General features: G+C 46.9%; 2 protein-coding genes across 4 annotated transcripts; both read left to right on the forward strand.

Moving 5' to 3' along the window:
- The first annotated feature begins 385 nt into the window (after positions 1-385).
- LOC118212128 (growth arrest and DNA damage-inducible protein GADD45 gamma-like) lies at positions 386-1,685 on the forward strand. Of its 2 annotated transcripts, none has more exons than XM_035389750.1 (3): positions 386-523; positions 665-872; positions 993-1,685. In XM_035389750.1, the coding sequence occupies exons 1-3, from the start codon at positions 423-425 to the stop codon at positions 1,107-1,109; spliced, it is 426 nt and encodes a 141-aa protein (XP_035245641.1). In that variant the 5' UTR covers positions 386-422; the 3' UTR covers positions 1,110-1,685. The 2 variants fall into 2 exon arrangements, with proteins under 2 accessions (XP_035245641.1, XP_035245642.1); XM_035389751.1 differs by having other exon boundaries at positions 996-1,685.
- Positions 1,686-2,861: 1,176 nt separating this feature from the next.
- On the forward strand, positions 2,862-7,459 carry LOC118212127 (growth arrest and DNA damage-inducible protein GADD45 gamma-like). 2 transcript variants are annotated; one of them, XM_035389748.1, is made up of 5 exons: positions 2,862-2,975; positions 5,457-5,670; positions 5,799-5,900; positions 6,034-6,241; positions 6,642-7,459. In XM_035389748.1, exons 3-5 carry the CDS (start codon positions 5,800-5,802, stop codon positions 6,756-6,758), a joined length of 426 nt encoding a protein of 141 aa, XP_035245639.1. In that variant the 5' UTR covers positions 2,862-2,975; positions 5,457-5,670; position 5,799; the 3' UTR covers positions 6,759-7,459. The 2 variants fall into 2 exon arrangements, with proteins under 2 accessions (XP_035245639.1, XP_035245640.1); XM_035389749.1 differs by lacking the exon at positions 2,862-2,975 and having other exon boundaries at positions 5,329-5,670.
- The last annotated feature ends 8,085 nt before the right edge of the window (positions 7,460-15,544 follow it).

Genomic DNA, 15,544 nt, shown 5'->3' on the forward strand with positions numbered 1-15,544 from the left:
TTATATCATAAATAAAAATTACACCAAGTAAATCACGCATTCCATGTTTAATTTAACAATAAAAATAACGACAACGCATATCTACACTGTAACTACTGGTATTGGGCATATTCGTTTAAAGAGCCAGTGCAGTGCTGAACCATAAATTATGTGACATCTTAGACCGAGAGTCTGCGCGCGCAAAAAAAAAAAAACGATTTCATTACTTTTCATTGTTATTGTTATAATGTCTTCCAAAGTTTTGGTGAATGGGCACGCGTATGTTAAGAGCTGCCTCGTGTATTGTATTCCACTGACCAATCACAGCGGAGACTGAGAAGTCGCGCCGGCAGCCGACTACAAATACTTGACCCGGGTTGAGGATTTGTGGAAACAATACCGGGATTCTGTGATTCTGTTAGAACACTAAGCAACTTAACAAGATGCGTAACGCAGGCAAGGTTTTAAAGGAGGCTCTGTGGACTGCCCATGCAGAAGACCGCCTTGTCATCGGCGTCTACGAGTCTGCAAAAATAATGAACGAGTAAGTAGGCACTTAATTGTGCAAAAAAGTCCAGGCGTGTAGAGCCTCTGCATGTATCCGAGTCTTCATTTTTTACCAGTCTGAACCTTAACGATGAACTGTCAAACTATGAGAAACTAAACAATGTCTTTCATTTTTCAGAGACCCTGACAGCGTGGCTTTCTGCGTGCTGGCAACTGATGAGGAGTTTGAGTGCGACATCGCCCTGCAGATCCACTTCACTCTGATCCAGGCGTTCTGTTTCGACAACGACATCAGCATCGTCCGCGTGAACGACATGCAGCGGCTCTCCAACATCGTGGGCGAAAAGTCGGTGGAACTTGAGGATGCGCACTGCGTTCTCATCACGGTATGTATTGTACCTGTGTAAAACTTTCTTAAAACCATTGCATAACATAGGCTATTTAAATGGTGCTTAATTATACACGTTTTACAATGTCGCTTATGTTTTATTTTTCTTGTTTTGCAGCAGAACCCTGCTGAAGGTTCGTGGCAGGACCCGGCTCTGGATAAACTGCACCTGTTCTGCGAGGAAAGTCGCAGTCTGAATGAATGGGTTCCGGAAATTACTCTTCCCGAGCGCTGAACCAGGACTTTACAACTCTCTACGGAGATTCTGTAAGCCAGAAGGAGTAAACATTCTACGAAACGAGGATGGGAGAAACTCCAATCATCCCTGGATGTTCCTGAAGAGGATCTCATTCCAGGAAGCCCGGTGGCAGCAGCGAGGACTCCCCTGCAGTCACGCGGTGGTCGGCTTGTACCAGGATGACCCATCCTTTGTGCGGATGTGGTCTGGTACACCACGAGAGCGAAGGGAATCGAACTTTCTCTGGTGTTCCGAAAGGAAAAGTTGCGTTGAAGAATGATGTTGATGCAGGCTGGCACGCCTTGCAGACAGAGCCGAGGAACGTTTTCCTCTCAAGGACACATGACACGACGCGTTCTTGAGTTTAGACAATGCTGGTATGAAGTATTAACATGCTTGGCATGAACAACAGTAAAAAGTTCACAGGTTTATGCGTAGAAGCTTCCTGTGTCACAGGGGGCAATGTCAGCGTCTTTAAGACGACTTTGAGGGAACTCAGAAAATAATACGTCTACTCTTTTAGTCTCTATGTCTATATCATATTCATGTTACTAAATAAACATGTTATCTTTATATTTTTGTCAAGTTCCATTCATTCTGGGATGCTAAATGGCTGTCTATCCTTCTAAAATACAATAGTATACAACATTTTACAACATACAGCACTTTTTTTAGCAACATAAAATTTATTTTCTTTGTTCCAAGACAGGAGGTTGTGTTATGACAATTAAAGTCCACAAGTTGAATCATTTTACCTAATAACGTTTTTGGCCGATTCCGAAAGCACTGCCTAGCTTTCTCACGTTGAATTACTAAACAATCAACAATTACTTAAATCTCTCGCTTAGCCTGCGGCAATAAGCAGTAGGTGGCGGTACAAGCTGCAGAGCAAATGCAGAAGGGCAGAATTGATGTCGAACAGAAGCAGTCTAAATCTGTACAAGGAAGATAATATTTTTACAGCAGCTGTTCAAGATGTATGCAAGATTTTTTGTTTTTTTCATGAACATTAATTTGCAGTGTATTGCTGTGTATTACAATTTATGCCTATAGATCACATCGGCTAAAACTTTAAAAATCATCGTTTATCCATAATCCCACTATCTGTATTTGGCTGCAGCCCTCCCATGCAAACTACACATCACAAATATCCAGGTATATGAAGGAGGAATGGATAAGAATTTAAGGAGGTAATCGGTGACACATCTTATAACCAAGGCAGTAAATAAACGCTAGCTGTTATTGAACAAGCATATGACGTGTGTACCCTACATAGTTTCATAACAAAACAATATTGCGTGACAAAGATATAGCGTAACCTACACAGTAAAACGTTAAATCGACGTTGATGGTGTAAATATAGGCTATTTAAACATTTACTGGAGGTCAGGAAGCTCAATTGAATGTGAAATTCGTTGTGAGACTAAGGTTAATGTGAATATTAAAGTTTAGATAAATGTAGGCCTATGTTTTAATATTTTCGTCAGTTTCTCGAGTTAAAGGCGACACTATAAAACAACTGAAATACAAACGTGTATTAGGCCTAAAACAGAACGGGCCGTTCGACAAACTGTTTTAGCTTCACAATTCATACAAACAGTAGTTCATGTGCATTGATAGGCTACATGCTTCCAGAAACACTTTTCCCCGGGAAAGGACTTACATTAGACAAGCTGGCCAAAGATGTGAGATGAAGTCGATAGGCCATTCAGTAAGTAGCGCAGACACGCTTACTTGAAGCCGCTAAAACGAACACGTGCATGCAGACTGAGTTCAGCGATAAAAAGGCTGGAAAATAACGACTGCTCACCTGTTACATGCTACCAACACAAAGAGAAGTTCAGGACGACCGCGGAGGCCCAGGTCAGTGCCACCACACGCCAAAATCTGGCAGCATTTATGCAAAACACTGGGATACGCTGCAATTATTTTGCAGAAAATGCAGTTGAAGTGCACACTGTAGGGGAGAGCGGGGCAAAATGTAACACGGACTTTTTTGGTTGATGCATCGAGCTTGAACGACGTATTTCAGTTCAAACACGCAGAATTGGCATCTGTTTGTCTCCAACGAACGGCGGGAGAGTTCAATAAATATTTCGGGAGATATTGGCAAAAGTCTGTTTTGGCTGTGCAAGTGAATTTTTTTTTTTAAATACCGGAAGGCTATTGTATTGTGTGTATGTCAAAGAATCCAAATATAGGTAATCGTAAACAGTCTTTTCATGACTAACAGATTGCATAGTTTTGATATAGCATGCCAGCTTTCAGGGATTTCTAGCCACCGTAGCCAAGCAAAAGTGCCCTTCGCGCGGTTAAACCGAACGCGGTTAGTCTGTTGTCAGTACTCAGTAGACTATTAATGAACCAGTCGATTGGATTTCTTAATCTTAGACTGGATCTTCGTACATGTATTTAACTCAGATTTAACTTTTGGCAACGTGGTGACATCGACTGATACAGCTGTTTGGATCGAACACACATTAAACAGGAACCGGAGAATAGTCTTGTTGTAGATTTTCACCGATATAGGTAGGCCACAAAAACATAGATGTAATCAAAAAATAAATTAAAGTCTGTATCATATAACATGGAATTGCATTGAATTGCCTTACTTTGTGCTAACTTGTAAAGCTATTAAGACTGTTAGGTGTACCCCGCGATGCGTTAGTTTTTACCCCCAACCTTGGGGTTAAATGTAACAATTCACTGTCAGTACTTTCGGTCAGATTGCTAGTGAATCGTATGTCCCAGAAATTGAATTGTGGTGTGTAATCATATCAAAGGGATGCAGGTTGTTTGTATTTAAAAAAATGATTAATCTATCTTACTTTACTTTATTTTTACAGGGACAGTGCACATTAATAAATCTTTCTGTAAATGTGCCAGTTTAGCCAGCATGGCTAATTTTCAAATGCAGTCCCTGGGCAGGTACATTAAAAACAAATACAAAATACAAATTCAGACATAATACAAATACGTTAAAACAAAGATTGTTTTTTATGCATAAAACAGACGTCACATGTTGGGATATTACAGAGCATGGTCACACATCTGGTTGTCTTTTAACCACACTTTCAGGTAAGTTGTGAATGAACTATATGTGTTGCAGTTTCTTATGTATGTAGGAAGTTTATTCCATGTGTGAGCTGCCCTCGCTGAAAAAGCTGACTGTCCAAAAGCAGTCCTCCTCATAGGAATTATACAATCCCCCTTGACAACAGATCTAGTTGATCAGTTGTTCTCTGCTTAACAAAGGCAGTAACGGGGGGATGAGCCAAGCCATGCAAAATCTTGAATACAAGACAGGCTTCTGTGAATTTTATTAAGTTGTCCCAGCTCAATAAATTCAGATTTCTTAAGCAGTGACAGTGGTGGTAACTATTGGGCTTCCTATCAAGCACCTTAAGAGCCTGGTGCTAAGCTGACTGTGCAGGTTTCAGTGTTGTGCATGAGGCTTGAGCCCAGCTTGTCAGACAGTATGTTAAGTGTGGAATGATGTATGCATTAAAATATAATATTGCTGCCTTAGTTGTCAAAGAATTTCTAATATAACGGAAATTTGACAAATTATATTTTACTATGTTTTTGATTTGCTTTTTGAAGGTGAGATTGGAATCAGTTGTAATGCCAAGGTAACTGAAGTCCGACACTTCCTTCAGCTTTTCCCCTGATACATATATGTGTGATACAGAATCATCGATTGTTCTCTTTGTGAAGAACATAAAGACTGTTTTCTTTACATTCAGATGAAAACAAGAGTCATTGAGCCACTGTGTGACATGGACCATCATTGCAGATAACTTACGTGCAGCTTGCTGTTTGGTCATTTTATGTACATAAATCACAGTATCATCTGCATACATATGTACCTCAGACTCACCGCAAACAGTGGGCAGGTCATTTATAATTAAGACTGAATAAGAGGGGACCCAAAACTGTTCTCTGGTAATATTATCAGAATTGAGCCAAATACAAAAATTGTTAGTTGTTTCTCCGCTCTCTTCTGTCACTAGATAACCAATTAACATAAAATCGGCATTGGTAAATAAAATGTTGCATCAATAAAATTAGAACAACAAATAACTTTTCCTATAGTTCATTTAAGTAGGCCAATTTCAAGTCACGCTGTTTGGAAATGCAGAGCAAGATTAAGTAGGAACTGTGTGGTCCTGTTGTCAGTCTGCAAACAAGCTTCTCTATCATCTCTGTAAAATAAATTGAAAGTCAAGAACAGATTTATCCCGCAACAACGACAACAAAAGGAGCACTCAATTCCGTCCAGCGAGGGGTAGACACGAGCCCCAGTAAATTGCTTTGACATATTTGCATAACTCCTGTCCCCAGAGCCAATCGTAAGAGAGCAAACAGGGAAGTAGCTGCCCACAACCGAGAAACGCGACCTCTGGCTATAAATACAGTCAAAGGCGCAGATCCTGTATAAATACAGTCTTCTGGCTATCTGCTGAACAGACACACTTCAGTGCATCACTCCACTCTGGACAACTGGGATTTCTGAGGACATTCGTGGTCGTGAGGATACAACTGTAACCAATAAAAGGTACATCTGTTGCCCAGTTAAGTAGATGTGGGATTTGCTGAGATATCTGGGGATCTTGCAAGAAATCTGTGAGTGAATTTACGCTTGACGAATTTGTCTTCCTTTTTTTTCCCTTTTTTTTTTTGCAGAATGCCTTGCGCTGGAGACACACTGCAAGACCTGCTGCTCTCGGCGAGGAAGCACCACTGCCTGACGGTCGGAGTGTACGAGTCCGCGAAAGTAATGAACATGTGAGTGTCTCGCTTTCGGGCTCCGTCACAAACACGAAGCGCGGAGCGTCTGTTTCCCTGCCGATCCCCCCCTTTCCCCTCCACTGGCAAAGTCGCAGCTCCTGATGTGATTCTGTAACCCCCCACCCCACAGAGACCCCGACAGCGTGGCTTTCTGCGTGCTGGCGACCGGCGAGGGGTTCGAGTGCGACATCGCCCTGCAGATCCACTTCACCCTGATCCAGGCGTTCTGCTTCGACAACGACATCAGCATCGTCCGCGTGAACGACATGCAGCGGCTCTCCAACATCGTGGGCGAGAAGTCGGTGGACCTGGACGACGCGCACTGCGTTCTCATCACGGTACGTGTCCTGCCCGCTGTACCCCCATTCCAGCACTTTTTTGGCAATTTGTAATTTGTCCTGATATTGTAGCTTGTTCTTCTCCCTTGTTTGGCTTGGCGTAAGTTAGGTCAGAATAGTGGTCACTGTGTGAACTAAAGCGTGTTCTCGGCTAGAAATAGCTGTACGAGACGAGCATCGCATCTTATTGAACCCGCGTTTTGTAGTTGTCCATGACCGTGAAATGCACTTTTGTACGTCCCTTTGGATAAAAAGCGTCCGACAAATGAATGTAACGTAATGTAACGTGCCTGAGTGAAACGATCTTAAAATGGCCGCCGGAAAACCCGTTTTAACCGGTTCCTTATGAACGTTTTTTTCCCGGCGTCGCTAACGTGAGTTTCTTGTTCCCGTTTTGCAGCAGAGCCCTGCTGAAGGTTCGTGGCAGGACCCGGCCCTGGCGGAGCTGCACCTCTTCTGCGCCGAGAGGCGAAGCCTGAGCGAGTGGCTGCCCGCCGTCTCCCTGCCCAAACGCTGAAACCCGCTCGGGGCGCGGGCTCCTGATCCGGACCAGAGCTGCGTTAACCCCCCCACCGACCCGCCGGGGGCTCCGTCGTCCCGCCAGGTACGCGCGGGAATCGCTGACGGAATTACTACCCGGCGCCCGCCTCTGGATTACCCTTTCTTTCGGAGAGAGAGAGAGGGGGTCGTTCGTTTGGCCCGACGCGCCGAACCCATCGAGGAGCCGCCCCGGGGTCCACAGCGGAACGGGGCGACGGAGGGTTTTGAAAACGGGGCCACCCCCCCCAATATCTGGAAGGGGTTTGGCCAGCCAGGGCATCGCTGGGGAGGAGAAGCGGAGAGTTCCACGAGGAGAGTGGGGGAGAATCCCACGGAGTTAAATGGACAGTTTTGCTGAACGGGACGACACGAACCGAGTTGCGGAGAGGAGACTCTTGACAGACTTTCGAGATTAATTTGGAAATGATGGAAGGACTGGCAGAAAGCGTCATTCAGGAGTCTATAAAGACTGATGGTCCACACAATGAGTGGACCAAGGAATACACATTTGACTATGAAGCCTGATCCAGAGACAGTGAGTTTATACTGGACTACATCAACCAAGGACTGAGAAAACGCTACGCTACACGCAGGAACGCTCTAAGACTGCAGCGTCTGAATGTGCTTAATATGCTTAATGTACTCAACATGAATTTGAAATAAATCCCTATAAAGCTACCTTTATTGTGTCATGCGTCATGTTACGAAACACTGTGACGCAGTTTCAATTGCGGAGTGATTTTGTAAACAGTTTGGATGGGGATTGGTGGGGCTGAGTGGGCTAGCGTGATCATTCGCCAGGTATAAATGCACTAGGTGATGCAACGTTTGGTGAAAAAAATGGCTACTGTTTCTGATGTAACCGGCTAGATGCAGCAGCACCATACTGTATTAACTCCCCCCCCACCCCCTCCCCTCGATCGGGGTAAACCACATCCGTTGTCATGCCACCCGACCATGACCGTTCATCTGTTAAGAACTGGCTTCTATTGTTCAGACCATTTTTTAAACAGGCCATCATTTTTCCCCTCACTGAAAGACTGAAACGGTTATAACTGCCCTCAGCTGTGAGAGCACTCATCAATACATAACCTCACCTCAACCGCCACCGACAGCCTAGCACCCATCTGTGTGATGGACGGCAGCCATTTTGAGCCATGAGACTCGCCATACGTCAGATCAGGGGATTACTGAGCCATTGTAAATAGGAGATTATTAAATAGCCAGATTGAGAGAGAGGGGTTGGGGGATTTATCGGGACACAGGGTATCCTCCACTCTCTTTAATAAGTGCCGTGGAGTTTTCAGTTATCAGGAGCGAAAGATTTAACGTCTCATTTGAAAGCCGGTGTCTTACACAACACGGTCTCCATTCCTCAGTGGGATATTGCTTATCTTGTTTTTCAGTCATTTATGGTCGAGGGGGAAGCCTACCCCCTGCTGGCCCAAAAACAGCACTTCACTTAGTTTTCCCAGCAAGCCTCTGCTTTAGCTAGTCAGCAAGAGCCCGATAAACAGTGGAGAGTGCACACACACACACACACGCAAACACACACAGACACGCATGCATAAACACGCACCCGCACAGAGACACAGACACACACACACACACACACACACACACACACACACGCAAACACACACAGACACGCATGCATAAACACGCACCCGCACAGAGACACAGACACACACACACACACACACACACACACACACACACACGCAAACACACACAGACACGCATGCATAAACACGCACCCGCACAGAGACACAGACACACACACACACAAACACATGCACACAGACACAGACACACACACACACACACACGTGCAAACACACGCACGCACAAATGCACACACACACACACACACAAACACATATGTAAACACACACAGACACGCATGCATAAACACGCACCCGCACAGAGACACAGACACACACACACAAACACATGCACACAGACACAGACACACACACACACACACACACACGTGCAAACACACGCACGCACAAATGCACACACACACACAGACCTTCATCTATTGTCAGCTGTGTTTTCATCTCGGTCAGACCCTCAGTACAGTGAGGACAGAACAGAGCATCTGTCTTTCCCCACAGTGGATGGTCATAAACAAGCTTCTCCGCTCTTAGATCAAAGACTCTCTGCTCAGTGCCACATGATACCATCTCAGACCCCCTCGCAGTAACAGTCCCTGCTCTCCCCGTCACCTGAGAGCAGCTGTGAGTCTCCGCCCTTCCTTTCCTCGCCGTGGCCCTGTTTCAGAGCAGCAAGCTCTCCTGTATTCAGTGCGCCTTCATTACGTTTCACAGAGGGAACAGCACACGGACTGAAAGTCCAGCATGTTGGGACCCTGAGGACCCTGTAACCTTGGGGTGTAAACCGAGTCACCCAGACTTGTGTTATTCACATCGCCTTCTTATCTCAGACACAAATTTACACACACACACACACACACACACACATACACTCACGCATATGCACACGCGCGCGCGCACGCACACACACACACACACGCGCGCGCGCACACACACACACGCACACACATACACTCACGCATATGCACACGCGCGCACGCACACACACACACACACACACGTGCGCACACACACACACTCAAGCATATGCACATGCACACACACACACGCACACACATACACTCACACATATGTGCACACACACACACACACACACACTTTCACACAGTCAGTCCCCGAGGCGGAGTCACACGCAGTCACGAGCAGCCACTCACAGACACACAAAGCCACTCTCAGCTGTTTAAAACACATAAACCAGAGGAAGCTTTTTCACACACTCCATTTAAATATTTAATGGACTGACCTAAAGCCAGTAATACCCACAGGCCCAGCGGTTTACAGATTACGCATTACCCACAACCCCCCGGGGCAGCAGCAGTGCCAGGCCCGTGGCGGAGCACCTGTGATTGATTACGAAGCTCAGAGGCGCGAGACGGGCTAAAAACATCCCAGACGAACACGAAGGCAGCCAGGTGTGTAATGTACCGCAGCACAGCCTGGGCAGATCAATGGGGCAGATAACACCGCGCGCGGGGTTAGCCACAGCGCTTTGTTTTCTCTCTCTGTGGTCGACTCGGTGCCGGGGTGGAGCGCAGGGCCCGGCGTCTGGAGCAAACAGAGTTGGTATGGCAACAGGCCCCTCCAGGCCCCCCCCCCCCCACAGATGGGCAAACGAGACGCGTGAACGGGCGCGGAGGGGAGCGGCCAATCGCCGGGGATGAAAAACAGCCTGCAGGTGACGGCCGCGAACGGTGGTGTTTACGTCGCCCCGGACACGTGCGCCGCGGGTGCGCCCAAACCCCCCCCCCCCCCCCCCAACCAACCCCTCGCTCTCGCGTCCTCGTAAGTTCCCCCCCCGAAACCTGCACGCCGCGTCTTTAGTTCATTCTCTTCCTGCAGCGGACTGCGTGTACTCCCGCTACGTGCGTGCGCTGGAGGACCCATTCAGACGAAATAAGTGGGGCCAGACTGTGCAGTTGAGGAGAAAGAGAGGAGAGGGGAGGGGAGGGGAGGGGGGAGAATACTAAAAGGGAAGGGGTTTGACCATAGACTGTCAAAAAAATATGGACAATGTCACTGCTTTGTCACCCATCGACTCTCCGTGGGCTTGATGAAAAGCGTTTTGATGGCAGTTAAGTGCAGTTTGTGGGCGCCGCCATGTCGTGCAAATTGGAGCCAGAAACTCCGCGGTAAGGGAAAGGGGGCCCCTTATATGGGCGTCAAGGGCGGTCATTCACTCAGCGCGTGAGATACAATGACTCAGCAGTAACGCAAACTCTCCCTGATTTGTTATTTTTTAAAAATTACAATCTTGTCCAAATAACACAATAACGTAATAAATCGGCACATAGGGAGACATTCGATTGTAAACACATATGTGGGAAATGATATCTAGTTTCTTGCGAGAAAAAACTTATTGGGCCTCATTCACGAAACGTGTACAATCACATTTGATCATAAATTGTGTTTAAGAATGTTTCCAAGAACATTTTGGCATATTTTTTTTCTTATCTGTATTTGTTCATGGCTGTTTCTTTATGCAAACCACATTAACAGGATTGTGCACAAAATGTACAGCCAGCCAGCATTCATCATCTCATACACCTGGGATATGCAGAAGAACGAAGGTCTGCACATGTCATGAATCTCATGTTGTTTTTTCATAGGCACACTTTTAAGAATAAAAGTAAGAATAATTTAAGAAAAGTTTTGTGAATGAGGATTATTGACTTCTTATGCTGATCGTATTGTTATTATTGACTTACATTGAAACAGGTGGCTGAAACACCTGTACTGGAGCCAACCACACTGGCGCTAGTGAGCAACGTCTCTCAACAAGACCAGGAAGTGAGCTTCAGAAACGCAGCTCGGGTTTGTCCACTTGGGTTTGACTGATATCACTTCCACCAAAACACAGCCCACATAACCAAAACATGTTTATCTCACCAGCACCAAAACAATGAACGAGGGGGGAAAAAAAAATCAGGATACACACATGGATATTTGAATCTATGTTTTTTATGAATGGTCACATTAATGTTTTTATGAATATTTTCACGGGCATTTGCAATGAGTGTTTTGTTTCGCTGCAAGGGAACTCGAGTGTGTTTGTTTGGGTACTGTTATTTAATCTCTGTTGATGTGAGAAAGGGATGTGGCTGCAGGCCAGGGGCTTGTCCTGATGCAGCCAATCAGGTGACAGCATGCCTCCTGTGACAGGCTCAAATGTCAACCACTGCTAGCGGCAACAGGGCTGTGATAGGTCAGGGGGATTGTTGCACAACTGAAACTGAATGTTGCACAAAGTTTGTGTGTACAAGGCACTGTTATTGCTGCTGTTGGAGGAAGATTGTTTCATTGCTGCACTTCAAAAACACCATCACTCCAGGTTAATCGTTTTACAGACTCTGTGGCCGTGTCTGAAACAGCTTACTTGCCTACTATTGAGTATGCGAGTTGTGTGTGTGAGAGGGTGTGAGTGAGTGAGCATGTGAATACGTGTGAGTGTGTGTATATTACATTACATTACAGGCATTTAGCAGACACTCTTATCCAGAGCGACGTACAACAAGTGCATTAGTTCAAGGTGCAGAGGTGCAGAAAAACACACTAGAGTAAAGATCATAGTGCCAGAAGCCAGAAGTGACCACATAGATCAGGACTCCAACCCTGTAGGGTAACCTGTTAAGCAAACAGACAAACAATCCTGCCAAGTACAAAACTAGCACTGAAGTCACATTTGCCTAATCAGAATCAGACAAAACAATCCTGCCAAATACAAAACTAACGTGATCGCATTAGCCTAACTAGGTACACTGAGCTAAACTAGAGGCTAGGGAGGGGTGGGGAGAGGTGCAGCCAGAAGAGATGAGTCTTTAGTATATTCCTGTGTATGGGTGTGTGTGCATGTGCATGTTGGTGAGTTAGCTCGCACTAACTGTTCTTTTATTACTGAAAAATGAGAAATCACACTCATATTGAAGTCTTATTTTAAAATTCTTATTTTATCTTAAAATCTTCATAATTTGGCTCATAATATATTTCACAGAAAGCTTTTCTTTTTTTTTTAACAATGCACTATGCAGTAGCTGTTATCTGCACTTCCTCCTTTGAGCAGTGACTTCCTGCCAGCTTGATACAAATAATGAAATGATTTCTTTCCAATTCGTGACCACCACCTGTAACTAAAAAATCTTTGTTGTGAGTGTATTTTTAGAGGTAAAATTTTTTTTTTTTTTGTAACTCCAGCACCTTGAATGTACGTCAGGCAACTCTGACCAAAAATCTGCCCAGCAACCACCCCCCCGGCAACTGTTTTTCCCAGCAACAATGGGCTGGGGTGGGGGGCTCCCCCCACTCCAGTCCCCCAATGGGTCACGCAGAGGGCCTGCCGGTTGGCTGCGGTGGGGGTGGGGCCTTGGTTTGACGTGCCAATTGTGATGGGGGCAGGGCCTCAGTTTGACGTGCCAATCATGATGGGGGCAGGACCTCGGTTTGACGTGCCAGTCGCGATGGGGGCGGGGCCTCAGTTTGACGTGCCAATCATGATGGGGGCAGGACCTTGGTTTGACGTGCCAGTCGTGATGGGGGCGGGGAATCAGACGGAAGGGCCTGCTGATTGGTTACAGGGGATGTATGGTGGCTGGCCTGCAGTGCATTCATACTGCCATGACTGTTTGTGTGACGGGCAGCACACAGGTTTCTGTGGGGATGGGCAGTGCGGCCTAGCGGTTTGGAAAGCAGGCCCACGGTTATAAGTTTGATTCCCAGCTGGGAAGCTCTGAGCGAGGTGCTTAGCCTGAATTAGCTCAGTATATGTCCCGCAGTATTAATGGATTATGTGTAAAGCAGGGATCAGCAACTCACGGTCCTCGAGGGCCGAGAACTGCTGGTTTTCCACCCTCCCTTTGCCTGGGAGTCAGGTGTGAAGACCGTCTGGCCAATCAGTAGCACTAATTACCCGGGAGAAAAGAAAACCAGGGATGGATTTGGATTTGAGGGCCAGAGTTGATGATCCCTGGTGTAAAGAATGTGAGCCTGGTAAGTTACTGTGGATAAGAGTGTCTGCTTAATGCCTATCATTGAAAGAGAAAGTAATAGTGAAGGGGGGGGGGGGGCTTTTAGGGTGGTGGGTGTCACCCTCTGATATTTCCATTCATCTTTGAGCCACTCCTTCCCTGCACCCCTGCTCTTTAAGAAACACCCTCCCAAACTTAATGGCTTAATTACCGTTTGACCGCCAGATATTGATTTCACTTTCTCAAAGGGGGGGGGGGGTGGCATTATTCAGTGAAACAGAAACACACCCAAGCACATTCTGCCTCCTCTTCCTCTTCCTCCTTTTGGTCAGCTCAGTGTGCTTTAATTTCCTTCGTGGTTATGTAATTATCCCTGCGCTGTGATGACATTTCTCAACGAGCTTCAACTTAAGTCGCAAAACGTTAACGTGGTCTGAAATTCATACCGGCGGTGTGATGTCATTATTCAGTGACAATTACAGCACGTTACCCAGTGATCCAATTCCTTGTGCTGCGGTATAATTATTCAACATGGTGTGGTGAAGTAAGTAGGCACTGTGATGTAATGAGACGAACTGTGATGCAATGAAGTGATGTGTTCTTGTGCATATTGTGATATTCCCTTGCTCCCCCTTGCAGCTCGGTCCGGCTAAAAGCAGCGTCCGTCACACAGACACGCCGCTGATAAAATCTCTGCGTCGTCTCAGTGTGCGTGCGTCTGTGGGAGGGTATGAAGTAATACTGCGTGCAAGTGCGTGTGCGTGTTTCTGTGCATGTGTCTGTACGAGCGTACGTGTGCACGGATGTGTGTGTGTGTGATGCATGTGTCTGTACAAGCGTACGCGTTTGCACATGTGTGTGTGTGTGTGATGCATGTGTCTGTACAAGCGTACGCGTTTGCACATGTGTGTGTGTGTGTGAATGAATGTGTCTGAATGAGCGTTCGTGGGCACGCATGTGTGTGTTTGTGTGATGCATGTGTCTGTACGAGTGTACGCGTGTGCGCATGTGTGTGTGTGTGTGTGATGCATGTGTCTGTACGAGTGTACGCGTGTGCGCATGTGTGTGTGTGTGTGTGATGCATGTGTCTGTACAAGCGTACGCGTGTGCGCATGTGTGTGTGTGTGTGTGATGCATGTGTCTGTACAAGCGTACGCGTGTGCGCATGTGTGTGTGTGTGTGTGATGCATGTGTCTGTACAAGCGTACGCGTGTGCGCATGTGTGTGTGTGTGTGTGATGCATGTGTCTGTACAAGTGTACGCGTGTGCGCATGTGTGTGTGTGTGTGTGATGCATGTGTCTGTACGAGCGTACGCGTGTGCGCATGTGTGTGTGTGTGTGTGATGCATGTGTCTGTACAAGCGTACGCGTGTGCGCATGTGTGTGTGTGTGTGTGTGTGTGATGCATGTGTCTGTACGAGCGTACGCGTGTGCGCATGTGTGTGTGTGTGTGTGATGCATGTGTCTGTACGAGCGTACGCGTGTGCGCATGTGTGTGTGTGTGTGTGTGTGTGATGCATGTGTCTGTACGAGCGTACGCGTGTGCGCATGTGTGTGTGTGTGTGATGCATGTGTCTGTACAAGCGTACGCGTTTCCGCATGTGTGTGTGTGTGTGTGATGCATGTGTCTGTACGAGCGTACGCGTGTGCGCATGTGTGTGTGTGACGTGCATGCTTGCGTGTTCAAGCGCACGTGCATGTGTGTGTATATTTCTGTGCGCGTGTGTGTGTGTGTGTGTGTGTGTGTGTTATGAGGGACGTATGGAGGCACATGCTGCTCACTGCTGTGGAAACACAGCACCTCCTGCCAGTCCTGTCCCCGGGCCTCTTCTCCATTGTTCCCCTGAATAGGAGGGTTTAAGGAGGGTGGGGGTGGGGGGTGGGGGGTGGAGGGTGGGGGTGGGCGGCAGCTGGGTCCTGCTGGTGTCAGTAGCAGCTGTCTGGCCTCGGGTCCGAGGGCTGTGGTTGGGCAAGGGATGGAAATGTAGACATCAGGCACGTGTGTGAACCCCACCACCCTGCCACCCCCCCTCCAGCCCTTCCCCCCTCCCTGCTGCTCTTATTCTAAAAATGAACAATAATAGGAGCTGAATCATGGAGGCACAAAGGGCCCGCCCCTCCCCGGCCGAATTTGCAGCAGCTAGCAGCTGCTACACCCCCCAGCCCGAAATATGAGGGGATTTCAA

This window comes from Anguilla anguilla, chromosome 14 (assembly GCF_013347855.1).
Source record: "Anguilla anguilla isolate fAngAng1 chromosome 14, fAngAng1.pri, whole genome shotgun sequence".
Lineage (NCBI taxonomy): Eukaryota > Metazoa > Chordata > Actinopteri > Anguilliformes > Anguillidae > Anguilla > Anguilla anguilla.